The sequence below is a fragment of the Cervus elaphus genome, chromosome 25, assembly GCF_910594005.1.
Source record: "Cervus elaphus chromosome 25, mCerEla1.1, whole genome shotgun sequence".
Taxonomy (NCBI): domain Eukaryota; kingdom Metazoa; phylum Chordata; class Mammalia; order Artiodactyla; family Cervidae; genus Cervus; species Cervus elaphus.
Window position 1 is genome coordinate 41133697 of NC_057839.1, and position 27664 is coordinate 41161360.

General features: G+C 44.0%; 1 protein-coding gene across 2 annotated transcripts in view; it reads left to right on the forward strand.

Moving 5' to 3' along the window:
* Positions 1-25235, forward strand: part of AGXT2 (alanine--glyoxylate aminotransferase 2) — a 40978-nt gene extending 15743 nt beyond the window's left edge. The window contains exons 6-14 of one of the 2 annotated variants that reach the window (XM_043887889.1): positions 1135-1228; positions 1898-1991; positions 6394-6494; positions 7067-7159; positions 10099-10231; positions 11677-11768; positions 13533-13682; positions 18867-18965; positions 24901-25235. In XM_043887889.1, the coding sequence (XP_043743824.1) occupies positions 1135-1228; positions 1898-1991; positions 6394-6494; positions 7067-7159; positions 10099-10231; positions 11677-11768; positions 13533-13682; positions 18867-18965; positions 24901-25008 (964 nt within the window). In that variant the 3' untranslated portion in view covers positions 25009-25235. The remainder of the gene's footprint in view (positions 1-1134; positions 1229-1897; positions 1992-6393; positions 6495-7066; positions 7160-10098; positions 10232-11676; positions 11769-13532; positions 13683-18866; positions 18966-24900) is intronic. The other variant, XM_043887890.1, reaches the window with a different exon arrangement.
* The last annotated feature ends 2429 nt before the right edge of the window (positions 25236-27664 follow it).

The window sequence follows — 27664 nt, forward strand, 5'->3', positions numbered from 1 at the left end:
GTCATCTGCATATCTGAGGTTATTGATATTTCTCCCAGCAATGTTGATTCCAGCTTGTGCTTCCTCCAGCCCAGCATTTCTCATGATGTACACTGCATATAAGTTAAATAAGCAGGGTAACAATATACAGCCTTAATGTACTGCTTTTCCTATTTGGAACCAGTCTGTTGTCCCATGTCCAATTCTAACTGTTGCTTCCTGATCTGCATATAGGTTTCTCAAGAGGCAGGTCAGGTGGTCTGGTATTCCCATCTCTTGAAGAATTTTCCACAGTTTATTGTGATCCACACAGTCAAAGGCTTTGTCATAATCAATAAAGCAGAAATAGATGTTTTTCTGGAACTCTCTTGCTTTTTTGATGATCCAGCGGATGTTGGCAATTTGATCTCTGGTTCCTCTGCCTTTTCTAAAACCAGCTTGAACATCTAGAATATATATGTCCATATAAATAGTGATCTATTCAGAGCAGTCTTGGTCCTACTAGGGTTCAATACATGTTTGTGTTTCTGCTTTCAGGATATACAACCATTCCTTCAAATAGTCTCAATGGTCCTAAATCCTTTCTGAAGGGTGATTTTGATTTGGGAAGTTGTCCAAACTTATTTGAAACCAAGAGATTAGGATCATTTGTAATAAATATGACTGTTTCAGTTTCCAGAAATAAAGCCCGTGTTTCTTCTATGCTGACTAGGATGGCTTATGGGGCACTTGAAGACAAGTCCCCAAAAATGTCAAGCGACAGCCACATCACAGGAACAGATACTCAGATTATCAAAGAGACTACTTTGCAGACTCGTTTAATATATAATTTCTGGTATGTTGATAAAAGACGAGTCTCATTGCTTAGAGGAACGGAGTAGGCCAGGTCTAAGATCAGAGCTCTCAGCCAGATGGCCCCCAAAATTCCTTTCACAATTCAAATCTGTGATGCTAGTAGAAAAAATAAAGAGGTAAATTCATTTGACACAGGTTTAGATGATTTCTTTGAGATCATTGAGGTTGTAGGTTAATGGTGTTCTTTTTCTTCTCCATAGCTTTCATGGATTTTCTTTTTTGTGCCACCCAGTGTTCCACAAGCCAGTGATCAAATGAAAGCACACTTAACCCAGTCCTCCCACTCTTTTCTGTCTGCAGAGGAGCCTACCATGGATGCAGTCCTTACACACTTGGCTTGACAAATGTAGGCATCTATAAGATGGACCTCCCTCATGGGATGGGCTGCCGACCAGTAAGTTCTAAGATTTTTGCCGTATTCCTCTAAAGACTCCTAGGTGTATGGAATCATTGATCAGATTTTTCCAGTCATTAGGACTAAAAACTAATAGGAAGCCTGTGATTAATCAAGGCCTCAATTTGACTTAACCAAATGAAAGATCATTTAAAGGAGACATTTCTTAGAAAGACCTTCAGAGTCTGAGTAATACTTAACATTAGAGATGTTTTTACATTTTGTTTTGTTTTTAAGTAAAATCTAATCAATTACAAATAAATGCATTGAAATAAGTTCCCAGAGCCTTGAATGCATATAATTTCCATATACTCATCCTTCTCACCTTCTGTTCTCACCCACTGTACCCGCCTTTTCAGCATCAGAATCAGATACCTAATTATTCTCATTTTTTCAGATGCCCTTACCCACCAGACTCTTGAGCCAATTGTTTCCAGGCAGACACAGAAATCAGTTTCCTTTGTAGAGTGTCCTCATAACTGATTTCCAAGAAAAAAATTATCTCTTCAAAGCAGAATATCAAGTTTTTGTCCTAAGTGGGAGAAGAGTAAGGAAGGAATCTTGGTATAAAGTTAAGAAGCCCTCTTGCCTTGATTGGTACCATATGTTGCCCCAAATTGACTGTCTTGTGTTCATGCCTTGCCAAACCCCCTCTTTTGTCATTTGCAGACAATGTGCCCAGACATTTTCCGTGGCCCTTGGGGAGGAAGCCACTGCCGAGACTCTCCAGTGCAAACAATTAGGAAATGCAGCTGTGCACCAGGTCCCACTGAGCCAGGAGGGAGGCATGTGGGGGAAGGTCCAGAGGGGAGGGAATGAGGAGAAAGGCAAATGGGAAAACGTGGGAAAGGGAAAATTCAAGGCAAATACAGCTAGGAAGTCACTCCTCAGTGAGCCAACGCTCCTTATAGCCAATGACCGCAATACCTTCAGAGCATCAGAGCGTCCATTCCCTGTTAGGAAACACATCTCAGCATCTCACACTTATCAGACCTAAGCCAGAAACACACTGTCACCCAGTGCTTCATTAGAGGCGCTCTCTCAGCTCTCCTAGCAATGGTTCTGCTACCAATTTCATAGGAAAACAAGGTTGGGGGGATTATTCACCAGTTCCCAGTGGAGGTCACCAATTCCCAACGGAGGAAGGGGAAAGAACACTTTTAGAAATTTCGAAACTCCAGTCAAGAAGTTCCCCAGCGACTCAGAATACCAGCCAAGAGAGTATTTGTCAAAACAGAAGGTGGTTCCTGAAGGCTGCTGACATGTCCTCAGAAACTGTAAAGACATCCTTACCAGGAAAGCTATTATTCATCAACTGCATTGTTATTTACATTCTTTACCTCTTCCTCACATGAGGGAGAGGAGGCCTGGAAGCAGCCTGAGTTCTTGATTTGTCAGCAAGCTCCACCCCATGCTTGTCATCACAGGGCAGGACCTGTGCCCTGCTGCTCAGGTCACAAGCGACCTATTTGGGTGGCTGCTTCCAAATAGCGCTGGAGGAAAGCACGAAGTTCTCCTGCCGAGAGATCTTTAATGAAACAGTGTGAGTCACCGGGCTGAGAAGAAGGTGGTAAATGGAAGCCTTAAAAATCAGCTTTGAAAGTAAGAAAATTCACCATCACCTTAAAATTCAGATGGGATCGTGGTGGAGGTGGGAGGCTGAAAGCATGAACTTTAGAACAAGATGTTATAGTCACAGAACATAAAACCGTGAGGAAGTTTTAAACTTCACTCAAACTCTTCTTCTGAAAGATGAAGCTCCTGTTTCTCATCTGTGAAATGTAGACAGCAATATCTGCCCCCGTGGCCCCTTATTCCAGGCCTTCATGAAACCAAGGAAGAGAACTTTTAGAATTTTTTTTTTAATGGGGATCCTTTTTAAAAAATCTTTGGGCTGTACAACACAGCATGTGGGATCTTAGTTCCCTGACCAGGGATCGAACCCACAGCCCCTGCATTGGCAGCATGGAGTCTTAACCACTGGAACACCAAGAAGGTCCCGGAAAGAGGGCTTTTGTAGAGACAGGCAGACAGTAGCAATGCCAAGGGCTACTATGCCTGCACCTCACCGCCATGTGGCATCAAAAACTAAAATCAGTTGGATGAACCTCACAGACGTCCATCCAACTGCAAGCACATCAGCGCAGAGCCTTGGAGGCAGCAGACATGGTCCTTCACTTCCCTCCTGGCTCAGTGTCCCTCTCTCTTCATCCTCTGCCTCCTCCCTCTTTTCTGCCTTCTCGTCTCTGTCAGGCCAACTTGAAAATACGAGGACCCCCGGGTCATCTCTCTAGTGGTCTCGGGAGGCTAAGTGATAGTGACAGACAGATATTTCTGCCTCTCGGAACTGTGGTCTTCGGCACATCTGAAGTCAGCTGTTTTCTTCACTCATATCTTCAAGAGACAAGACTAATACCCTATCTTCATACAAGAAGTGACATCAGCCTCCTCTAGGCTATTAGGCTTGAGGAGCATTGGGTCTTTGCTATAAAAAGGCATATTTATATATTTTTGTAAATACATCCCAACATATAAATTACTTGGAGTAGAGAAGTTTCCAGTTCTTAGGTCCTCTTAGAGTTCACTCACTGAACACATAAAGGCCCCAGGTTTGACAGGGGGCATTTTTTTTCACCTCAGCAAGATGTCACCACGCCCCTCATCGGCCTAGGCAAGAATCCAATATGTGTGTGGTAGAGTTCATTCTTTCCTCCACCCCCTCCTCAGGATGTTTTCTTTCCAAGTGTTCATTCAAGTCCCAGAATGTCAGATATACCTTTCAATGAAAAGCACATCTCAACCCACTGCCCACACAATGTTCCTAACCTCATACTGATCACATCATTTCTCTTTCTTCTTTTGCAACACAAGCTCCCTTTTCCTTAAAAATTGTTCTTTCTTGGCTCCTCACGCTTGCTTAACTCTTTGTGTGCCTGCATGCTAAGTCACTTCAGTCATGTCCAACTCTATTTGACCCCATGGACTGTAGCCCACCAGGCTCCTCTGTCCATGGGATTCTCCAGGTAAGAATACTGGAGTGGGTTGCCATGTCCTCCTCCAGGGGATCTTGCCAACCCAGGGATGGTCCTGCATCTCTTATGTCTCCTGCACTGGGAGGTGGGTTCTTTACTGCTAGTGGCACCTGGGAAGCAGAACTCTTTCTATCCCACCAGATAAAATGAAAACAGTTCCCTCTTTATGCCATTTCCTGGATAACATCCAGGAGAGCAGTCCCTATCCACCTGCTTGATGTTGTCATGATGACACCACTACACCAGGTCTCTCTCCAGAGTTGGCCTGACCTGGAGTTACAGCAATGAGCCAATGAAGGAAAAATCCAGTGACAACTGATGACTCACATTGCTGAACTTGTGCACAGTGGAGGAAAAATTTATGAAAGGTCTAGCACAGGTTCCCTGGAAAATCCCATGGACGGAGGAGCCTGGTAGGCTGCAGTGCAATGGGGTCGCCAAGAGTCAGACACAACTGAGCGACTTCACTTTCACTTTTCACTTTCATGCATTGGAGAAGAAAATGGCAACCCACTCCAGTGTTCTTGCCTGGAGAATCCCAGGGACAGGGGAGCCTGGTGGGCTGCCGTCTATGGGGTCGCACAGAGTCGGACATGACTGAAGTGACTTAGCAGCAGCAACAGCACAGTTTCAAGCAAAATCTTCTTCATGGTTTGTTTTGTCCAAATTTAAGCCATTAGGGTTGATTTTGCTCCACACTTGGATTTCTCAAATGACAAATGGTCTTGCTAAATTCCCAAATTTTATCCTTTGAACATATGCATAATTCATCCTCTAAGGTCATCCTTGGTTGTTTTCTTTTCCTTTCTGAATAAAAATAGAAAATTTCAATCTCCAGGGGCACAGATTCATTTGTCTACTATATCCTGCCCATCAAACAACACAAATGATGCAAATAAGTGTACTTTCTGGTTTTTATATACCTTTCATTAATTCCTTCTTCAAATCCTGAGCCCTCGATTCCAGTTCACCAAAGATCAGGGAACTCTGTTGAGCAAGATTTTTCAAAAATTGCATATAGCCTCAAAGTATGTTTGGGGCCAGGTCATGTTTTTCTCACTCTTTAAGAGCTGAAGTATAAATTATATTTATGCTTCACTTTTGATGATGATAACTGAAGGTTTCTATTCCTTATCTCTAGCCTGCAGGAGACAGGACCACATCCATGCCTCTAAGCAAGCATCATGATGGTAGATGGTGACTTGCCTCCCTGACTGCTTTCACCAGACACTCCCATCACACTCATATCTCCCTCTGCCTCGCCTCTGCTATTCATGGATATGGGTTTAGATTCAGAGATTATGTGGTGCTATCCACCAAATCGTCTAAGACCGTGGATGAAAGTTACATGACTGTAGTGCTTTCCTCTTTAGAATTCTCATCATTCTATAAACACATTTGTTGGTGGTGGTGTTCAGTTACCAAGTCGTGTCCAACCCTTTATGACCCCATGGATAGCAGCATGCCAGGCTCCCCTGTCCTTTACCATCTCCCAGAGTTTGCTCAAATTCATGTCCATCGAGTCGGTGATGCCATCCAACCATCTCATCCTCTGTCGTCCCCTTTTCCTCCTGCCTTCAATCTTTCTCAGCATCAGGGTCCTTTCCAATGAGTTGGCTGTTTGCATCAGGCGGCCAAAGTACTGGAGTTAGTATATAAACACACTTACTAACCATAAAGACTGAGATACTTTGTAGCTTTAAAATGGAATATCAGATTAAGTGGCAATACAAGGTAAACAGTTATTTCCAAATAAATCATATCCACAGAGCAATTACATCTGAATTAAATCTACCATGTGGAGAGAATTGGCTTCCTTAGGTGAAACAGCCATCTATCCCAGACTCGATGATGCTCTGGGGTATTTCTTCCCCAGATGGAAATGACTGAAGTAGTTTGTTTACACCTTTGTGGCTAGGCTAGTCTTGCTGCTCAGAACAAAGCCCAAGTTGTTCTGACAATGTTTCCCTTTCAGAAACCTATATCCTCATATCCTGCTTTACTGTATCTTGAGGGACTCTAGTCAGTTTGCTATCCTGGTTTATTTTTTCCTACATTTTCCCCCCATTCTTCTGGATGCCTTTCTCACATCTTCAAATGCTGTGTTTTGTTTTGTTTGTTTGTTTATTGCAGACTGCTGTCAAGCTAAAGACCAGTATATTGAACAATTCAAAGATACTCTGAGCACTTCTGTGGCCAAATCAATTGCTGGATTTTTTGCAGAGCCAATTCAAGTAAGTGTGTTAACCTTAAACATTAATTGAACTCAGTTATAAATTATCAATTTTAACTCATACATTCTAGTGACTTCCAAATTACTTAAGTGATCACTGTTATGTCCCTCTATGTCATTCTCTTCATCCCCTTTAAAAAAAGAAGGCCCCTGGTTTTCAACTGACGTTTAAAAATCCATCTTCTGTACTCCCAGACTGAACAGAGAGATAGATGAAACTATTGAATTTGTAAATCTGTAAAAATAAAAAACCCCAGCAGTTTTCACTTGCTTATTACCCACACTGTCAGGGTGAGCCATTCTGTAATCTTACTAAATCCCCTTAATCTATTTTTCTCCACTCTCAGGAAAGTCTACATTTGCAACCATTTCCAAGAAGGCATGGCATTAAGAGGAATGGCTCTTCTTTTCACCCATAGTTGAAACATTTCTAGAAACTTTCAAAAATTGCTAGTATCACTAACGCTAATATTGATCATGATCTGTCTTCAGTTTTTGTTTTTGTTTTTTTTTTTTAATACTTTCAAGGCCCTGTGCTGTTATTCTAGGTCTTCTTGGTTTGGTCTTTTGCAGGGGGTGAATGGCATTGTTCAGTACCCGAAGGGGTTTCTAAAGGAAGCCTTTGAGCTGGTGCGCGAGCGGGGAGGCGTGTGCATTTCGGATGAAGTGAGTGGCCACAGAGCAGGTGTGATGGAGCCAGGACAGGAAACGCGCGGGGAGAAACCTCTAAACCCTGCTATGCAGTCCAGGCAGAAAGCATCTACTTGCAGATTCCAAGATGAGGGTATAAGTTAATGAATCTTTGACTCATTGACTGACTAGTTCATTACTAGATTAGAACTTCAACGTCCCAATTGAAGTCTATCAAATAAGTTAACAGGCCTAGGACGTTGCCATTCCTCAACATACTTTTAAAATTCCTCTTTGAATTCAGCTTAAACTTAGTTTAACCTCACAACCAAGTTTTCATCTTAACTTTTGCCAAAATAGTATCAGCAGTCTGGCAGCATTCATCTTACCTTAATAATAAAATCTGTTTGGAAATCACACTTAGGAAAAAAAAAAAGTCCAGCCTCTAAGAAGAGGGCCATAATCACAGATATTTGAAAAGTAGTTCCAGGGACTCCCCTGGCAGTCCAGAAGTTGGGGATCCCACCTCCATTACAGGCTTTGATCCCTTGTCAAGGAGCTAAGATTCCACGGGCCATGTTGTACAGCCAAAAAAAAAAATTGAATTGGGGAAAAAAAAAAAAGTGAACCGAAGTTCAAGATAGTTCATTTGCCTGTCAAGATCATGTAGTTAGTAGGGACAGAGCCAAAACTCACACCCAGACTCAAAGGCCACACTAACCACGGGACAACCTGCCTTTCAATGGTGTAGAAAGACGAAGGGGGGCAGGAAAGGACGGAACAGAAGAAAATCCTGAGGGCAGAGCCAGTGCTGCACCCAGGGATCTTACATGCCTTCTTAGTTAGCTAACCTTGGCTTTCCCTTCTATAAAATGAGGAATTTGAAATCTACAATAAGGGCTTCCCAAGGTGCCGCTCGCAGTAAAGAAGCTGCCTGCCAATGCAGGAAACATAAGAGATGCAGGTTCAATCCCTGGGTTGGGAAGATCCCCTGGAGGAGGGCATGGCAACCCACTCCAGTATTCTAACCTGGAGGATTCCATGGACAGAGGAACCTGGCGGGGGGGCTACAGTCCATGGGGTTGCAAAGAGTCAGACACGACTGAAACGACTTAGCATGGGGCCATATTGGGCCATTAGTCTCTCCTGGTCTGGCATGGGCTGCACTTAAATTTGAAGTTGACTGCTTTTAGGCAAGGCATCTGCACACATAGTTCCCATTCCAATTCATAGAGGTGGACCTAGCCTGCTTCTCTCATGGCTATATGCTTCTTATCTCCTACAACATTTGAGTTTATGAACCTTAGAATGAGTCATCTTTGTTCAACTCAAAGAGTCTATAGAACTGGTACTTCCTAGGTGACTCACATGGTTTATGGCCCTACATAATTTCATGTATTGTCCAAGCAATCTGATTTTTTTTTACCATTTATTTATGGTACTTAGATGAAATAAAAAATGAAAATAGGCAAGCTGGATGGATTTGCCATGAGCTCTTCTTACGTCTCTCTTTTGGGCAAATTCATCAGCTTGTGTTCAGGGACTCATAACGAGGAGACTCAGGGTTTAAGCCCAGGTCTGTCTGACTCTCACGTCTAAGCTCTTCTCCTGTGTTGCTCACTCTCATCTAATTGTAACCCCCAAATCTGCCTTTGCAACAGCACCTTGGAGAGAGCAGAAAAATAATAAAAAAGTCTAAGAAGGACCCTTACTCTTTCAAGAGCATTTCAGAATCAGCTTCAAGTGCCTACACCTCTATCCCAGAAGTGCAGTGTGTATGTGGAGAGAGAGGGAGAGAGAGACAGTCCAAGAGATTGAGAACCAGAAGGGAATCAAGGAACCACCACCAAAAAAGGCTCTGGCAGAAATTTGCATGGGAATATTTGTGTGCCTTTATTCAGTTAGGCACTTCTGCCACATTTTTATTCATTCTACAAACACTTAGTGTCTACTTTTATCAGGCACTCTGCTAAATATTATGGATAAAGAGAAGAATGAGATACAGTCTCTGTTATTAGACATGTGGGTGTATGCGTGCTAAACACTTCAGTCATGTCCGACTCTTTGCTACTCTCTGGACTGTAACCTGCCAGGCTCCTCTGTCCATGAGATTCTCCAGGCAAGAATACTGGAGTGGGTTGCCATTTCCTTCTTCAGGGGATCTTCCCAACCCAGGGATCTAAACCGCGTCTGTGTCTTCTGAGTTGGCAGGCGGGTTCTTTACCACAAGCGCCACCTGGGAAACCCTATTAGACATGTACTTTGGTGATAATAGTCCAAGGTGAGAGGTTCTGATGGCAACCTAGGTGCCTTGTAGGAAAGTCTTCCTAGCCCAGATAGTGAGGAAACCATGTTTTGAAGAACAAGAGGAGTTAGCCGGAGACAGAAGCAGGGAAAGTCTTCTAGGAAGAGGAAACAGCGTGAACACAACAACTGCGGTCAATTTAGTTCCATCCTGAGTTAACTGGCTTTACTGAGTCCTCCTCATGACTGATTCTCAGGAAGAAAAGGATACCACAGGGAAGAGGACAACCAGGCTGTCTGGGCTGAATGACAGACACCCCAGCGCCAATCTGCATGCTGTAATTACTGCTTCATCCAGCATGGGGCAGACGCAGCCTTCCCACAGAGGGTCTTTATTAAGGATTGCTAATCACAACAACCTTTTTCACATGCGTTATTTATATAACCCTCACCACAACCCTGTGATGTATTGCTATTAAGTGTTTCCACTCAACAGAGCTAACATAGGTCCAGAGGAGTTAAGAAACATGTCTAGAGTTGTGAAACAACGCTAGCAAATGGCTTTTGGTGCCCAAAAGCTCAGGCACAGTGCTTTTTCCATCATAATACAAGGATGATGATGATGATGATGTTAAGGAGGAGAAGATAGAAGAGAAAGAAAGAGACCAGAGAGTCAGGAAAACCAGCATTTCTCAGAAGGTTCCCGGTGATTTCGGATTTGTTTCCATCAGGTGCAGACAGGATTTGGAAGGCTGGGCTCTCACTTCTGGGGCTTCCAAACACATGATGTCCTGCCAGATATTGTCACCATGGCTAAAGGGATTGGGAATGGCTTTCCCATGGCAGCAGTTGTAACAACTCCAGGTAGGAACCACGGGCAGTTTGTGTCTGCTTCTGGGCCCCTTGCCTCCCAACCATAGAAAACATGTGTATTGTACCTTATGTGGGCTAGAGACCATCATGGGAACTACACATGCATTTCCCAAGCAATATTAAAGGGAAACAGTCTGTCTGCCAGATTGTGGAAGAGATGGAAGAAAACCAGCCCTTTTTGCTCTTTGCTGTAGGGAAGACCAATTCTCCCAGCCTCACAGTGATATATAGGGTTCTACTACATTGACAATGTCTAGGCAAATGTGCTCCAAAACAAAACCAACACAAGAGATCCATGTTAACCAACCTGAAGCCAGTCCTAAAGTGTCCAAGGAATCACATTCTGAGAACTCTCTGACTTAGTCTTGCCACCCCAATAAGCTGTAGAGTTAGCCTTCAGAGTGATAGTTTTCTCTTCTGATTATCAACAACTAAATACAATGCAATCTCACTTAACTAGAACAATCTATAAAATGAACATTAGCATTAATTGTATTACCCGTTTTAGTGAAGTTTTACAGAGAATACTTTTACAAACCACTTATTATTGAAAATCTTAAAGATTATTGCATTTATTTTTCCCACCAATAGCAAGCACACTTGAGAAACTCCAAAGGATAATTAAGTGCCTGGTAATATTTTAGTACTTTTATCAATTGAGGAAAGATATGAAAATGTGGGTGTTGAAGGTGAACTATAATGAACTGAATATATATTTTCACCCTCAAACCATCTGGAGATTGTTATGAAATCCTTGCTATGAGAGTTTTTTAAAAATATGTCCTTCTTAGTCCCAAGAGTGGAATACAGAAAAAAGGCTAATTAATGAGGATTCATGTAAGTTCCCATAAATCAAGTTTTAAAGTACTTTTCAATTCACACAACACATTGAAGATTTTACTAGTAAGCTTCTCATGGAGTAAATAAGCAATTTTTCCTTACCTATTGTATTCATCAGCTTGGTCAACCATAACAAGATATCACAGGCTGGGTGACTTAAACAACAGACATTTATTTTCCCACAGTTCTAGAGGCTAAAGTCCAAGGTCAAGGTAAGAGACCAGTTGAGTTCTGGTGAGATCTCTCTTGCAGATGACCCTCTGGCTGTGTCCTTTTCTGCAGTGAGAAAGGGCTCTGGTCTTTCTTCTTCTTATGAGGGCACCAATCCTATTGGATTAAGGCTCCACCCTTATGACCTTAGTTGCCTCTAGGGAGTCGCACCGGGGGTTAGGGCTTCAACATATGAGTTGGGGGTGCCTGAGGGGAGAGACAGTTCCATCCACAACATCACTATCTGGTGAGTGACGAATGAATCGGATGCCATGAAATATATTATAAACACCTTTCTACAACATGAAAGTAAATATAATCCAAATGGCATGATGAGTAATTATAGATGTGTCACTCTTTATCCACCTTTTATTTTCTCCCCCTAGAGATTGCCAAGTCCTTAACCAAGCGCCTGCTTCACTTCAATACCTTCGGAGGGAACCCCATGGCCTGCGCCATTGGTTCAGCTGTGCTTGAGGTACGTTCCAGCAGCTGTGTCAACATCACTCGTTTCACCAATCAACTGCTTCAAAACTACACACATATTATTAGGACTCTATCACATGACATAATAAGTGGAGAGTTAATTCCTAGTCCATGAATTTGTTTAGATTTCCAGTTATTATTCTGCTCCCTCTCCCATTTTTTGAGATCTACTATCAGTGCTTCAAGTATTGGATATGAAATCATATATAATAAGCCTCACACACATGGGAAACCTAAGAATTCCCCTAGCTAGCTGATAGCACTGAAATTTCTTTTGTGATTTGATTGGTGCTTTATGGATGGTGACCAATGGCAATTTTTGATGTCAGCTGAATTTTGGTCCTGTCTTATATATGCTTCCTTACCTTTGTTGTACTGTCATAAATGAAAAGACAAAAGAGCAAATGAGCTCTATGCAATTCCAGCTAGGTGATTCAGCTGTGGTTCAGCACTAGCCCATTGATTTTTGCCTGTGGTCTCATCTGCTGGAAAAGGTTTGCATAACTATATGCATAATAGCACTTGGTGCTAGTGGTAAAGAACCCCCCCCCTGCCAATGCAGGAGACATAAAAGATGTGGTTTCAATCCTTGGGTCAGGAAGATCCCCTGAAGGAAGCATGGCAACCTGCTCCAGTACTCTTGCCTGGAAAATCCCTTGGACAGAGGAGCCTGACAAGCTGCAGTCCACAGCATCACAAAGAGTTGGACATGACTGAAGGGGCTTAGCATGCACGTATTATATGCATAATAGTGCGTGCTTAAATAAGTGTAGCATAGTTTCTAAAAGACTGCACAAGAAATTATTAACAGTGGTTGTTTGTGGGGAGAGAAACTTAGTGGCTGGAGGACAGGGATCAGTGAGGCTCATTCTGCTCTTTGCTTCTGTACTTTGTGATGTTTGAACAAGGCACATGTTTCACTTATTCAAAAAAATAAATTTAAAAGTATTTTTTAATAAAAATAAGTAAAAGCTGCCATTTCTAATTAAAAAGTATATTCAAATATGATTAAATCTCAAAAAGAGAAAGTGTGGGTAGGATGTGACATTTATTTCATTCTGTAGAAATGCCAACTAGTGTTCTTTAAGTGCTGAGTCACCTCAAACAATTTGGCAGTTAGGATGTAGGTGAACAAGGAAATCTTAAAAACATCAAGTTCTGCCTGCAGTTATGCAGTTACTATCGGCTGGTTGTAAACATAGTGTACTGCTCATATGTGGTCCAGAATCACAGGTCTCTTACTATATAGCACAGGGAACTCTGCTCGATGTTATGTGGCAGCCTGGATGGGAGGGGAGTTTGGGGGAGAATGGATACATGTATATGTATGTCTGAGTCCCTTTGCTGTTTTCCTGAAACGATTACAACATTGTTAATCAGCTCTAGTACAAAATAAAAAGTTTAAAAAAGAAAAGAATCACAGATCTCTGCTGTGAGCAAAAGTAGGTGAAAATCCTTTTATATCTCAGGTGCTCTGACTCTGGGCCCACACAGAGCCCAACATTAAGATGTCTCTCTTATTTTTCCCTAAATGTTTACCCATTCCTGAAGATGAGAAGGGTATAAGGGAAGTGTTCCCTCTACCAAGCCTTTTTTTCTCCCTACAGCAGATCTTTCTATGAGATGAGGTATGGCCACATAAGACTTTGGGTTCCATTTGTCTGGTCAAGTTTTGTAAACAGGTCACATACATTTATTTCTCAGTCCCTTTTAAAACTGTTTAAATGGAAAGTCATTTGGGGCTTTCTCTCAACAGGTGATTAAAGAAGAAAATCTACAAGAAAATAGCCAAGAAGTTGGCACCTATATGTTGCTGAAGTTGGCTAAGCTGCGGGATGAATTCGAAATTGTAGGAGATGTCCGAGGCAAAGGTCTCATGATAGGAATAGAAATGGTGAAGGATAAGGTAGGTGGTGATCTACTGGTCTCTCTGTAGCTTCTTGGAGCAGCAAGAGTTAAGGCAGGAAGCCTCGGCTACAAGCTCATTCATTCAGAGAGAGAGCAGGCAAAGACTGCAAGCGAAGCTCATTAGAAATGAGTAGAGTGTTAGAGCTTCCCCGGTGGCTCAGCGGTAAAGAATCCGCCTGCCAATGCAGGAGACACGGGTTTGATCCCTGGGTTGGAAAGATCCCCTGGAGAAGAGCATGGCAACCCACTCCAGTATTCTTGCTTGGAGAATCCCATGGACAGAGGATCCTGGCTGGCTACAGCCGATGGGATTGCAAAGAGCCAGACATGACTGAAGCGACTGAGCATGAGAGAGAACATTGAGTGTAAACAACCTGATTGCGGGTCATGGAGAGTTCTAGAGCAGTGAGGAAGAGAATTTGGAGAAGGGAGCTGATAGTAGGCAAAGAGCATCAGCAATGACTGAATATTTTGCATTAGAAATACAAAGAAGGGGAGAATTACTGGGGGAGGGGCAGGCAGCCCAGAGAGCTAGTAGCAGGAAAAAGGGCCAGGAGAAGGTTGTGGTGATGGTTTGGGTGACGATGTTAAAGATTTATAGAGTTTTGTATTTGTCTGTGAATGGACTTTAATCTCTCAATAACCAGGTGGAATGTGACTTTCTGATGACATACCCCACTGTGACCTCAAACTCAGTATGACAACAATTGAATTTAGGATTTTCCCTTAAGCCAGTGATTCTTCCCAAGGTCACCGTTTCTGTTTTGTATCTCCACTCTTCTCCCAATTCCCCAGCCTCAAAACCGCGAAATAATCTGTGGCTCCTTCTCTCTCCTTATTTCTAATGTCAAGTCCTATTGATTCTTCACCTTGTTTCTCAAATCTTTCCCACAGTCCCTCCTGCTGCCCCTAGGGTCCTTGTCGGTAGGAAATTGTCCTAATCCTCCATAAAAGTAAAATCTAGATCCTCAGAGGGGAGTGACAGCAGGAGAATTCTGGGATGGGAACAAATAGTCAGACCGATGCCTTCCCCCTAATTCTTATCCTCAGGAGATGTCTTGCTGTTTGCTCTTACCATACCATCCTAGTTTAGAAGGACTGATTCTCAATTCTTTCAATATTCAGCCCAGACCATGAATATAAGACTTTTCCCTTAACACCACACAGCAGAGACAGTACAAGGCTGGAATGTTTAAATAAGATTTGAAAGCTATAAGAAGACAATAGGAAAATAAGAGTACTGTAATATGAGAGCAGGTCCTCTGGCTCACAAGCTGTGACATCCTTATCTTCAGCTTGGGGCCCTGTCAAGGGCTGTCGTAAGGTTCAGACGAGTCCATTCCAGTCCTCTCCCAACTCAGGAGCCCCCTCAAGGATACCTAGGCTCCTCAAAGCCCAGACTCCCCCGAGGAAAGCCGTATGAGAGAGGAGGCACTCCTGCCTTCCCTGCTAATCCAACCCCAGTTACTGTGTCCTTCAAGACACGTCAACAGAGACATTCATCAGGACTCAGTTTATCATGGTAAAACATCAGAATCCTCCCAAATGGCCATTGATACCGAACAAGCCGAGTGATGATAAATCCACACTATGTGGCACAGAAATATATGTGACATGGGAAGATATACAGACTGTATTATGGAAAAAATAAGGCAGGCTATAAAATAGTATTTGTAGAATGAGCCCTTTTCCTCTTTTCTCTGCCCTTCAGTAGCTGTAAGCATGGGGTCTGAAGGAACTTCTCTATTGTCCCCTCAATGACAGTACATCCAAATACCACTCAAACTTTTCCCCAGTCATGGAATATGGTACTCTCTTCTCTGTCTCTAGCTTTGGAAATCCTAGCCTTTTTCAAGATCTCCTCCTGCTTAACGCTTGCCTTTGCTTCTCCCTCCAGCCTTCAGAGAATCCCTCTCATACTCACTGTCTAAAGAGCTCCTTTGAAAGGATATTTCAAATCATGTACTTGTTGACTCGATTTTCAAGCATCAATATCTTCTTTTCCTATATAAATTAGATGTTTTTGAGGCCCAGAAATACACAGATGATGAGCGCTTTACCTGTGTTTGTTGATTGATTTCAGGCCCTTGCAACACTTCAGACCACTTTCTTGTCATTGAAACAGTTCAGAGCTTGGCTTTGATGCTGTATTGATGTATTGATGCTGTACAATATAACCCAGATTTAAAACTCCCATGTGCTGTTGGTAAGGATTTGAACTGGATACAGCCCTTTACAGAAATTCATCTGTGTCTATTAAAATATTAAATTTTGACCTAGCCATTCCACTTATAGAGATGTGTCCTAGAGAAATATTCACAGATGTATGTAGATATAAATAATCAAGGATGTTTGCAATATTGTTTTTGATCATAAACAAAAACAGGAAACAACATACATGTCCCAAAATAGGAGATTAAACAAATTGCTCTACCAACAACCAACAAAATACTAGGTAGTCTTTAAAAAGACTAGGTCCAGATACACTGACATGGAAAGATGTTCAAGATACATTGTAAATTGTTCAAAGCAAATGCAAAACATTATAAAGTATAAGTTATTTTTAAACTGTGCATTTAATAGCATTTGTATTCATAAAAAAATTGTCTTGTTCACACCAAATTACTAACAGGCAGTGTCCCTAGGAGTAGGATTTTAGGAAGAGAAACTGCCAATTTTTACTAAATGCATTTCCATACTGCTTTAAGGAGTTTTCCCCAATAACCATGAACTACTTTTATAATTGTTTAAATGAAAACCTACCCTCTCAAAACAAGTTGACAAACAAAAACAAAATAAACATGAAGCTACATTATACCCTCAAGAAGAGGCTAGTTACTAACATGCCTATTTGATTATGGGGTTGTTGGAACTCAGGTTCAAGCACAGAGCCGGGTCAGGCTATCCTGTGGCTTTGCCTTGTTAGATTTTTTTCAACCGTGCTTTTCTCTGCATATGCCTACAAGATGGTCAATTAGTCTTGGCAGTTGAGGCTAGGGAGTGATAAAAAAGGACAGAGGAGCAGAGAGGGTGCTGGCTCAGACCAGGGTGAGACTAAAGTCCCTCCCCAGGCCCTTGCTGGCCACCCAGACCCCGCAACCCAGCTACCCCTCAGGAACCCTTCCTGACCTCTGAACCCTCATCCCCTAAACCATATTTGACTTCTTTCTAGTTTTCACAGTTTGTGCTGTTCAGTGATTAGTTGCTCAGTCGTGTGTGACTCTTGGTGTTCCCATGGACTGTAGCTCCTCTGGATTCTCCAGGCAAGAGTACTGGAGTGGGTTGCCATGCCCTTCTCAGGAGATCTTCCCAAGCCAGGGATTGAACCCAGGTCTCTCACACTGCAAGTGGATTCTTCACCAGCTGAGCTACCCAGGAAGCCTTTTCACCGTTTGGCCCTAAATTATATTGCCGTGTTTGTCTTCCCTCATGAGAGCCTCAGGGACAAGCAGGATAACATTTTGGATCAATGAGGTGATCCTAGTCTTTTACCCCATCAGGCATCCTCTTCTTGTCTGAATGTTTGAATAATATTTTCCTAGTCTTAAAGCTTCACAACAGATGGAGAATACAGACCTCTGTGGGAGGTACAGTCTGAGCCTGTGCTCAGCCACTGACACCTAACTAGGAAAGGATTCAGGGTGGATGGGGCGAGGGGATGGATACCCAAGTCTAGAGGAAGGCAGTTGGGAAGCCCAGAGCAGAAAAATGAAGCTGGGAGCATGGGAGGGAGCCCAGCCCTCCTCCACCTCACAGGGATCGCAGGGGTTGGCCCATGAGCCAGGATCATGCCCAAATGCCTTTGAAGCCAGAGAGCCAGACCCAGGGCTGATGCTTTCAGGGCTGTGCCACAGAAGAGAGGCCAGCGGCAGTGACCATGCTTAATGCTCACAGCAGAGGGATCACAGCCCAGCATCTGAAGAGCATTTACAAACACAGATGCCGAAGCCCTGCTCTACAGGCTTCCCACGTGGCTCAGTGGTAAAGAATCCACGTGCCAGTGCAGGTTCAGTCCCGAGTCAGGAAGATCCCCTGGAGAAGGAAACACCAACCCACTCCAGTATTCTTGCCTGGAGAATCCCCACGGACAGAGGAGCCTGGTGGGCTACAGTCCATGGAGTCACAAGAGTCAGACGTGACTAAGCGACTAAGCACACAGCACGTGATGTTCAGATGGGATCGTGGTGAAGTGCTCGTGGTAAAGAACCCGCCTCCCAATGCAGAAGACATTAAGAGATGTAGATTCGACCCCTGGGTTGGGAAGATCCCCTGGAGGAGGGTATGGCAACCCATTCCAGTATTCTTGCCTGGGAAACCTCATGGACAGAAGAGCCAGGCGGGCTACAGTCCATGGGGTGGTAAAAGAGCTGGACGTGACTTAATGACTAAACAAAGCCCTGCCCCGAATAATCAATAGGCCTGGCCTGAGGCCTAAATGTCTGTGGTTCAAAATGGCTTCCAGATGACGCAGATGCGCAGCCAGACTTGACTATAGAGGGAGCGTTGGTGTTCATTAACAACAGAAGTCCCAGTCCAATGTCATCAGACGGGTGCTGGCAAGCCTGGGCCCACAAGGAGTCACCACCTTCAGATGCCACGTGACCTGAAACAACCTCTGGGTCTCCAGAGAGCTTACCTCTCCTGACCCTGGAGTATTAAGTCTTGGGTGTAAAAGAGGAAATTCCACAAGGAGGGAAGACGAGGACACAGGGCCCCACTGTGGCTGCCCAGGCTGTGCTGTGCCTCAGGGAGAGCTTGGGCTGTTCGTGCCCTTGTGCAACTTCTGAGCCATTTCCTGGACTCTGAAACGAACTTCTTACAGGGACAAAACCAAGTGAAGAGTTGAGGACAATTTCCACACAAATAAAACAGGCTCCAAATATAGCTATGACAGAATCAACCTCCTGGGGTAACCACCTGCAACGCCAAGATGCACTGGCGATCTGCATTCAACTTCATCTGTCTTTGGGATAAATTGGGATAAAAAACAAATATTTTTAATAACGCCGCCCCCCAAAATAAATCCAATCAGAAATTAACAGCTTTGTTCAATTACAGGGGGAGAGAGATTGAGAGGGAGAGTAGAGCATTGATTGCTTGAGTTGCTTTTAATTTCTCTTAGAAATGATGTGTTTAATTGTTCAAACGTCAAACATAAAGTATTTTTTAAATGTATTTACAGGTGAGCCACCAGCCTCTTCCCCGTGAAGAGGTAAATCAAATCCACCATGACTGCAAATGCATGGGGCTTCTGATTGGCAGAGGCGGCCTTTTCTCTCAGGTAAGAAAAAGGCTGGTCTTTACCTGTCAGTTTAGGTGGGCATCTCCTAATGTCCCAGTGCTGGTCCCTTTCCTTGGCGCCTGTGAGAGGGGAACCCAGTTCCACTTCGTCTAGGCTTCACTGCTCGGTGCTGTGTTTAGTCACTCGGTCGTGTCTGACTCTTTGTGACCACCAGACTCCTCTGTCCACAGAATTCTCCAGGCAAAAATACTGGAGTGGATTGCCATGCGCTCCTCCAGGGGATCTTCCCAAGCCAGGGATTGAACCCAGGTCTCCTACATTGCAGGCAGATTCTTTATCATCTGATCCACCAGGGAAGCCCAGCCTTCACAGCTCAGATATTTTCAAAAGAAAGGGACAGTGATGCCTTTGGGCCACTAGAGGGCGCCATGCTAAATGGTTTGGTTCCCGCGGTTCTGCGGGGAATGGACACAGAGGACAGTCTAAGGTGGCAGAAACGGACTGCGCTGACAAGCCAGACTTACAGGATGGGTTATAACAGTGTCATAACGGTCGTGCATAAACAGCTTGTCTCATGTATGAATTAGTTCTAACCTCTGGAAGAGCAATCCTAGTCGTTTTGAACTCAGTGCTGGACTCTAGCCCTGTGAATCACAAGTCTACCAAGCTTTAGTGGCCACTGTGGCCAGGAGCAATGTCACAGTGCTGGCAGGCCCAGGTGACCCTCGGATGAGGTGGGGGACCACCCTGGCTGCATCCCTGATGAAGAACTCAAAAGCAGCCACTCCGGGTGCCCTTCACCCTCAGGCTGGGATAGGCGGAGAGAGAGCTCTCCCTGGCCCAAACTCCTGGAAAAGCCAAGCGCAGCCCTGCAGTCCGGACCCTGGTGTGGCCCTGCTGTGGGCAGGGGCAGCTACTGCTGTAAAGTAGCTGCCCGCTCCATCTCTCACATCCCAGGACCCTCTCCAGGAATTAGCTCCAGGACAGAGATTTAAGGATTTAGGGTCACGCCTGTTCCTCCCCTAGGTTGTCCTTAGCCTTTGGCCTCTTTCCTTCCCATTTCAAACAGGGGTCATCCTTCCTAGTTTCTCTGCTCCGTTGCTGCCCCTCAGTCTATTTCAGCAAGTACTCTTGACCGATGCTTCTTAGAGAAAATGGAAGCTATTAGGCAAGGTCCCTGCAGATGCTCCTCTGTCTGGGAGCCATTTCCCACCTCCTTTCCTAAAGGTTAGGGAGACCGAGTCGTCTCTCCTGTTCAGATCTGAATCTGCCACCTGTGCTTTGGACCCTCCTCACTCCCTCCACTTAAGGAAACAGGTCTGGGTCCTCTTATTTCTTCAGCTTTTCCTCAGCTTCCCATCAGCTTGTAAACAAAGAGACTGAAAGCTCTCCCAGCCCAAACCAAACCATAGCAAACAAAACCAGAGGAGCACTTTTGCTGGGAAATGCTGAGTTTTGTCTAGTCCTGGTCCCAGATATTTTTCCTTATGAATCAGACAGAGCAAATTAATGATTCAAAGTCCCAAGATGGGTTACTTATGAAGACAGAAAACAATTCATTGTTTACTTGCCTAGTTATTCCTTAGTTACCTGGCACGCACGTAAGTGCTAAGGAGTCACTGGTAGGCTGGATACAAAAGCTACAATGATAAATAAGATCTAGCCTTCCCTCCATGGAGCTGGCAGAGGAGAAAGACACAAACAGAAAATTATAATACAATATAGTAAGCTTGCCATAACCATAAAAAGGGATAGTATAGGAGGAAAGAGAAGAGACTCCTGGGTCAGCTTTTCTGGCTAGGCTGAGCCTTAAACAGTGATAAACTCTCAAAGCACACACAGAAATATGGCAGTGTGTGAAGAGCTACACACACAGACACACACATATCTTGGGGCTGGAGCAGGAGTCTGGAGGCTGTGAGTGGTAAAGATGAGAAGCCTTACTACTTTTCAGACACTGTTCGAAAACACTTTGCATACGTTGATTCATTTAATCCTCTCAGCACACCTATGAAATAAGTATTATTATCCTTATTTTACAGATGAAGAAAAGGAGGCACAGAGGGGTTAAGTAAGTTGCCCAAGTTGCACAACTAGGAAGTTGCCCAAGTCACTCAGGATCCAGACTCAGGCAGCCTGATTTCTGAGTCTGTCCTCTGAGGAAGGTAAAGCTGAGGGGACATGACTGGAGGCAGGCCGTGCAGGTGGGGGCTGATGATTTTGTCTGATCTTGAACAGCAGCAGTAGCGATAGAGGAGACCCTGAGAGACCAGAAGGGCAGGGAAATGCACGGGGCTTGGGTATGAAGGAGGGGAGCGTCAAGGATGACTCCCTCGTGTCTGACTTGGATTAGGGAGTGTGAGGATGAGTGCAGCTTCGGACTTGGTCCCTTTCCTTCTTAGACAAGTCTGTAGATCAGAGGAAAAAATCAAGGCGAGGATCACAATTTGGAGGTCATCAACATAGAAGTGGGGAGCAGAGGAGATCTCCTGGGAAGGGAGTCTGGATGTGAAATGCAGAGAGGTGAGGAGAGACACAGGGGTCATGTCAGCATTTAAAGGGCAGGTGGAATAAGAGGCACCCAGATGGCAGAGAGGGGCTTCCCTGATGGTTCAGTGCTAAGACTCCTCACTCAGTGCAGGGGGGCCCGCGTTCGATCCTTGGTCAGGAAACTAGATGCCACAACAAAGGCCTGGCACAACCACAGAAATAAATATTTAGAAAACAACAGCAGGCAGAGAGCTATGAGGTGAGTGAGAAGTCATAGAAGCAAGAGTGGAGAGGTTTGGGAAGGGGGAGGGATTGGAATGCTAAATGCAGATGAGAAGACCAGAAAGGATAAGGGCTGGAATGTGCTCACTGGGATTCTGCACTCAGCAAGTGACCAGTAGTTTTAGTCAGAGTGGAGTCAGAAGGCTGGTGGGACAGAAACCAGATTGTACTGAGTTGAGATGTGAATAGAGGGAAGGAAGAGTGAAAGATAATGGCCAATAGCATCAACCAGACTTTTTATTTATTAAGTACAAAAAAAGGAAGGAGAATATTTGTATGGTAGCCAGAAGGGACCAGGAAGGTCAACACGTTTTTATTTGTGGCTCCAGTACTCTTGCCTGGCCCCTTCATGGGTCACTGCCTTGTCATGGTGAAGGGGCCTGTGAACTCAATGAAGCTATGAGTCATGCCGTGCGAGGCCACCCAAGACAGACGGGTCATAGCAGAGAGTTCTGACAAAATGTGATCCACTGGAGGACAGAATGGCAAATCAGCCCAGGATACTTGCTGTGAGAAACTCATGAACTATATAAAAGGCCAAAAATATATGACACCAAAAGATAAGTCCCCCAGGTCTGACGTTGTCCAATATGCTACTGGGGAAGAGCAAAGGTTCAGTGTTATGTGAACCAAGAACTTCCAGATGTCCAAACTGGGTTTAGAAAATGAGGAGGAACTAGAGATCAAATTGTCAACATTCACTGTATTATAAAGAAAGCAAGGGAATTTCAGAAAAATATCTATCTCTGTTTCATTGACTACACTAAAGCCTTTGTGTGGTTTGTGACAAACTTTGGAAAGCTCTTAGAGAGATGGGAATACCAGACCATCCTACCCGTCTCCTGTATGCAGGTCAAGAAGCAACAGTTAGAATCCTACATGGAACAACTGCTTGTTTCAAAATTGAGAAAGGGGTACGACACAACTGTCTGCTGTCACCCTGTTTATTTAATCTATACGCTGAGTACATCATGAGAAATGCTGGGCTGGATGAGTTACAAGCTGGAAATCAGAATAGGTGGGAGAAATAGCAACAACCTCAGATATGCAGATAATACCACTCTAATGTTAGAAGGTGAAGAGGAACTAAAGAACATCTTGATGAGGGTGAAGGAGGAGCATGAAAGAGCCAGCTTTAGACTAAATATTTTTTTAAAACTCAGATAGTGGCATTTGGCCTTATTACTGCATGGCAAATAGAAGGGGAAAAGGTGGAAGTAGTGACAGATTTCCTCTTCTTTGACTCCAAAATCACAGAGAACAGTGACTGCAGCCATGAAATCAGAAGACGATTGCTTCTTGGCAGGAAAGTGATGACAAACCCTAGTGTGTTGAGAGACATTACTCTGTCAACAAAGGTCCATATAGTCAAGGCTATGGTCTTTCCAGTGGTCACATACCATTGTGAGAGCTGGACCATAAAGAAGGCAGAATGCCAAAGAATTGATGCCTTCAAACTGTGGTGCTGGAAAAGACGCCCGAAAGTCCCTTGGACAGCAAAGAGATCAAACTAGTCACTCTTAAGGGAGATCAACCCTGAATATTCATTGGAAGGACTGATGCTGAAGTTGAAGCTCCAGTATTTTGGTCATCTGATTCGAACAGATGACTCATTGGAAAAATCCCTGTTGTTGGGAAGGAGAAGGGCATCAGAGGATGAGATGGCTGGACAGCATCACTGATGCAATGAACATGAACTTGGGCAGACTCTGGGAGATGGTGAGGGACATAGAGGCCTGGCTTGCTGCAGTCCATGGGGTTGGAAACAGTCGGACACAACTGGGCAACCAAACAACAACAACAACAACAACTGTTGCCTGGAGAATCCCATGGATGGGGGAACCTGACAGGCTACAGTCCATAGGGTCGCAAAGAGTCAGACATGACTGAAGAGACTTGGCTTGCATGCATGCATGCATGTGTGGCTTGGATCTGATTTACAAGAGCTTTAAGGCTGCTTATTTATAGGCTGAGGGGAAGTTGAGGAGGAGGTGAAGATGCAAGTGAATGCAGAAATGTTTCCTGGAGGGGAGGTGAATGGTGTTTCATGGGCCAAAGGCATAGGTGGAAAATTTGGAGTCGAATACTAGAGACAGCTCATTCTCTGAACCTTCAGGCAAGAATATAAGAATGTGTGTGGGAGCGAGCAAATTTACAGAGCCTTCTTGCCTGACAGCGTCTGAGAAGCATGAGTTAAGATTGTCTGTGAAATAGAGTAAGGGGTGTAGGAGTTGAGCCAGGGATGACAGAGGACCTGAACATTCAGGGCACCAGCAGAAGCAGGACTCTACTTTAGTTGGTATGTCAGTCCACCAGCGGTTTGAGTTTCTTTACCACTTCTCAGCTGTCTGTTGGAGCAAAAGTTCTGTGATAGCTCTGATCGGGGCTGGGACTTTGCCGTGTGGGTACAGCAGCAGAAGGGCAGGAAGGGGCAGGTGAGAGAGTGGTTCATACCCTTAATCCTGTGCTCCGAGCTGGGTAAGAAGGGGAGGCAGAGGTCTAAGCAGAGTGACAGATCCACAGATCATGGAGGCATGAGGAGACTGCTGAAGTTCCGTGAGAAAGGCAGAGGCAGCGGGAATCAGAAATTGAAGAATTCCTAGTGAAGATGAGGCTTGTGGGGCTGGCCTGGGATGTGCAGGAATGTGGAGGAGGATCATAGATGAAGTTTCTGGAAGATGTGGCCATCAAGAAACTGAGAAATTGGACTTCCCTGGTGGTCCAGTGGTTAAGACTGCATGCTCCTAGTGCAGGGGGCCCAGGTTCAATTCCTGGTCAAGGAATTAGACCCTACATGCTGCAACTAAGACCCAGCACAGCTAAATAAGTAAAATTAAAAAAAGAAAGAAAGAAATGGAGATGCTAGTTTGTTGGGTTGTACACTGGGACACAGAAGTCAACCTTGGTGGTGGCAGAATTGGAGGGTGGATAGAGGCTGAAGACCTCAGTGGAGGTTGTGCAAGGACCAAGAGGTCAGCAGATGACAAAAATGAAAAGAGGCAGAGAAGATGGTACCAGAATTCTTGAGACTAGAGGATGGATGGCCTGGATACAGCACTGGGTCAGGAGGAGACCAACCCTTGAGGGAAATAAAAGGACTGTTATGAAAGCAAGATGTTGGATTCTCAGTCTAGTGCATTTCCTTGAAATCATAGTTCATTCTATGATGACCCTTTGCTCTATTTTTCCTTTGTCTCCTCAGACTTTCCGCATTGCACCCTCAATGTGCATCACTAAACCAGAAGCTGATTTTGCGGTGGAAGTGTTTCGCTCTGCCTTAATTCAACACATGAAGAGAAGAGCTAAATAAAATTTTTAAGAATAAAAGCACCACAAGCCTCAAGAACTCCCCACTTATGTTCAGGAGTTAATTTGAGAAATTCTAAAACCACTGGTCTTGGTTATCAATGGTTGACTACCTACCAACCATGTTTGTTAGCAGAGTCCCTATTATCCCCTATTACCTTGAGAAAGCCATCCTGCAGGAAAGGACCTGACTCCCTAGCTCAGAGAATAAATCCTAATTAATCTGGGTTAGTTATGGTAATTTGACTCCCCTCTGTGGTGAATGTTTATACCTGATATGTGACATGATTCCTCCAGGAAAATCTTCTGGTGGAGGCGCCTTTGGGGAAATGTTTCTTCATCCTCTGCTCTTCATCTTCAGGAGAGATGTCTTCTTCTTGCACCAAAGCATCAGATATCAGGGTAGGATGGCTCCAACCACAACAGTCACTTTGTAGTCTTGAGAACAAAGCTTATTTGCTGAGGTTGAAAGGTAGAGAGAAGCTGAATTCTTAGTGATGTCAACAGGCCACTGACTTACCCTGTCCTGGAGCCACCTTACCTTCGGGCTCCTTATTATATGAGAAAATAAATCCAATAGACTACACAAGTCTTTTTAATTTTACAATCATAAGCATCCTGAGAAATGAGGCAGAAAATACCCCACATAGATAACTCTTCTGTCCTTTGACTCCGTTAAAATGTCTATCAGAGTCTTCTTTGTCTCCGCTGCCATCATCTTACCCTGGACTAAATTCTCATTACTCCTATTCTTTTAATACTATGTCCAAAATTATTTATAACAAGACTTGTAGCAGTCTACATATATTTTTATACTTTCTTTTTTTAATATTCATTTCCACTGTGGTTGATCACAGGATATTGAATATTGACAGTTCCCTGTGCTATACAATAGGACGTTGTTGTTTATCCATTCTAAATGAAATAGTTTACATCTACCAACCCCCAAACTCCTAGTCCATCCGTCTCCCTCCCTGGCTCCCCTTTGGCAACCACAGTCTGTTCTCTATGTCTAGGAGTCTGTTTTCATAAGTTCCCAAACTTTATCATCATTAGATTGCACATTCATAGCACTTCTTTTCCATAACTGTGCACCACTTGTCTTAAAATTGACTTAATAGGGCTTCCCTGGTGGCTCAGTGGTCAAGAATCCAGCTGCCAATGCTGGAGACAGTTTGAAGATCCCACGTGCTGCAGAGCAACTCAGTCCATGTGCCACAACTATTCACCCTGTGCCCTAGAGCCTGGGAGCCACGACTACTGAAGCCCAAGCACCCTGGAGGCTGTACTCTGCAACAAGAGCAGCTGCCACAATGAGAAACCCGTGCATAGCATCCAGAGAGCAGCTCCTGCTCGTCGCAACTGGAGAAAAGCCTGTGCAGCGATGATGACCTAGTGCAGCCAAAAATAAATGAGCTTTGCAAATTATTTTTTAAAAAAGATACTGGCCAGCTGAGACCCTCTCCTTAACACAATCAGAAGAAGCTCCATAAAACTGAATGGGAAGTCACTTTCTCAGCCTATCATTCAACGTTTCTTTGAGCTGTGTCCCAGTTTGAAGCGCCGTCCTAATGGTCTACCCCGAAGTGTTTGTTCTACTGAGACATGCTACACCTTCCTGCCAGGTTGGTCTCCCTCAGGCATTGACTTAAAAATGGGCTTCCCTTGCACAAAACCTTCCAGTGGCTCCGCACATTCCTTTTATTTTTTTTATTTTTTTATTTTTTTAATTTTTATTTATTTATTTATTTGTCATACATTGATATGAACCCTGTAACAAGGAGCTCAATCCTTCTCACTTCTCATAGGCAGTACCCAAACAGAGCAAACACTTTAGAAATGCTCTGTTTGGGCACAGTGGAAAGATGATTGGATTATAGGCCAAATAACCTGAATTTTAAACTCAGTTCTCCCATGAATTGGCTATAGATGACCTTGGCAAAGCCTTTTCACCTCTTTTTGACCTCCTTTTCCCAGGCATATCAGTACTTGCCTTTCCTACTTTCTAAGTTGTCCTGGGAATTAAGTAAGCTAACAGATGTAAAAGTGCTTGCAAACTAATGAACCAAGCAAATAGCAATTTCTTCTTCCAAACTACATTCCCTTTCTTTCCTTCACAATACAATCTCCCAAGAGCAGTTTTTTTGTTCCAGTATAATTCCTTGCCTCCTGTCATGCCTCAATAACTAGGACCTCATTCTGGCCTCTTGTTTTTGGGCAGCTGCCTTCTCTAAAGGCCACTAGTGACTTTTGTATGGCCCGAATCTCCTTATGGCCAAAATGTTTCCTTTGAATGTTCTTTCTAAACAACTGCTGCTTCTTGAATTGATTTCCTTAGATTCTGCATTGTGGTCCTTCTATCTCGGATGCTACCTTCTCAACCTCACTGGCAACTTCTCCACTACAGGGTTCTGTCCTGGGCCATCTCTTCCTTGCTAGACTCTCTCCCTATCAGCAACCTCATCTACTTGGGAAATTTCCCCTACCTTGACTATACTGATGACTTGCAAATATTCATCCTATAGACTCAACCTGTTTGAAAGTGAAAGTGAAAGCCATGGACTGTAGCCTGCTGGCTCCTCTCTCCATGGAATTCTCGATGGAAGAATATTAGAATGGGTAGCCCTTCCCTTCTCCAGAGGATCTTCCTGGCCCAGGGA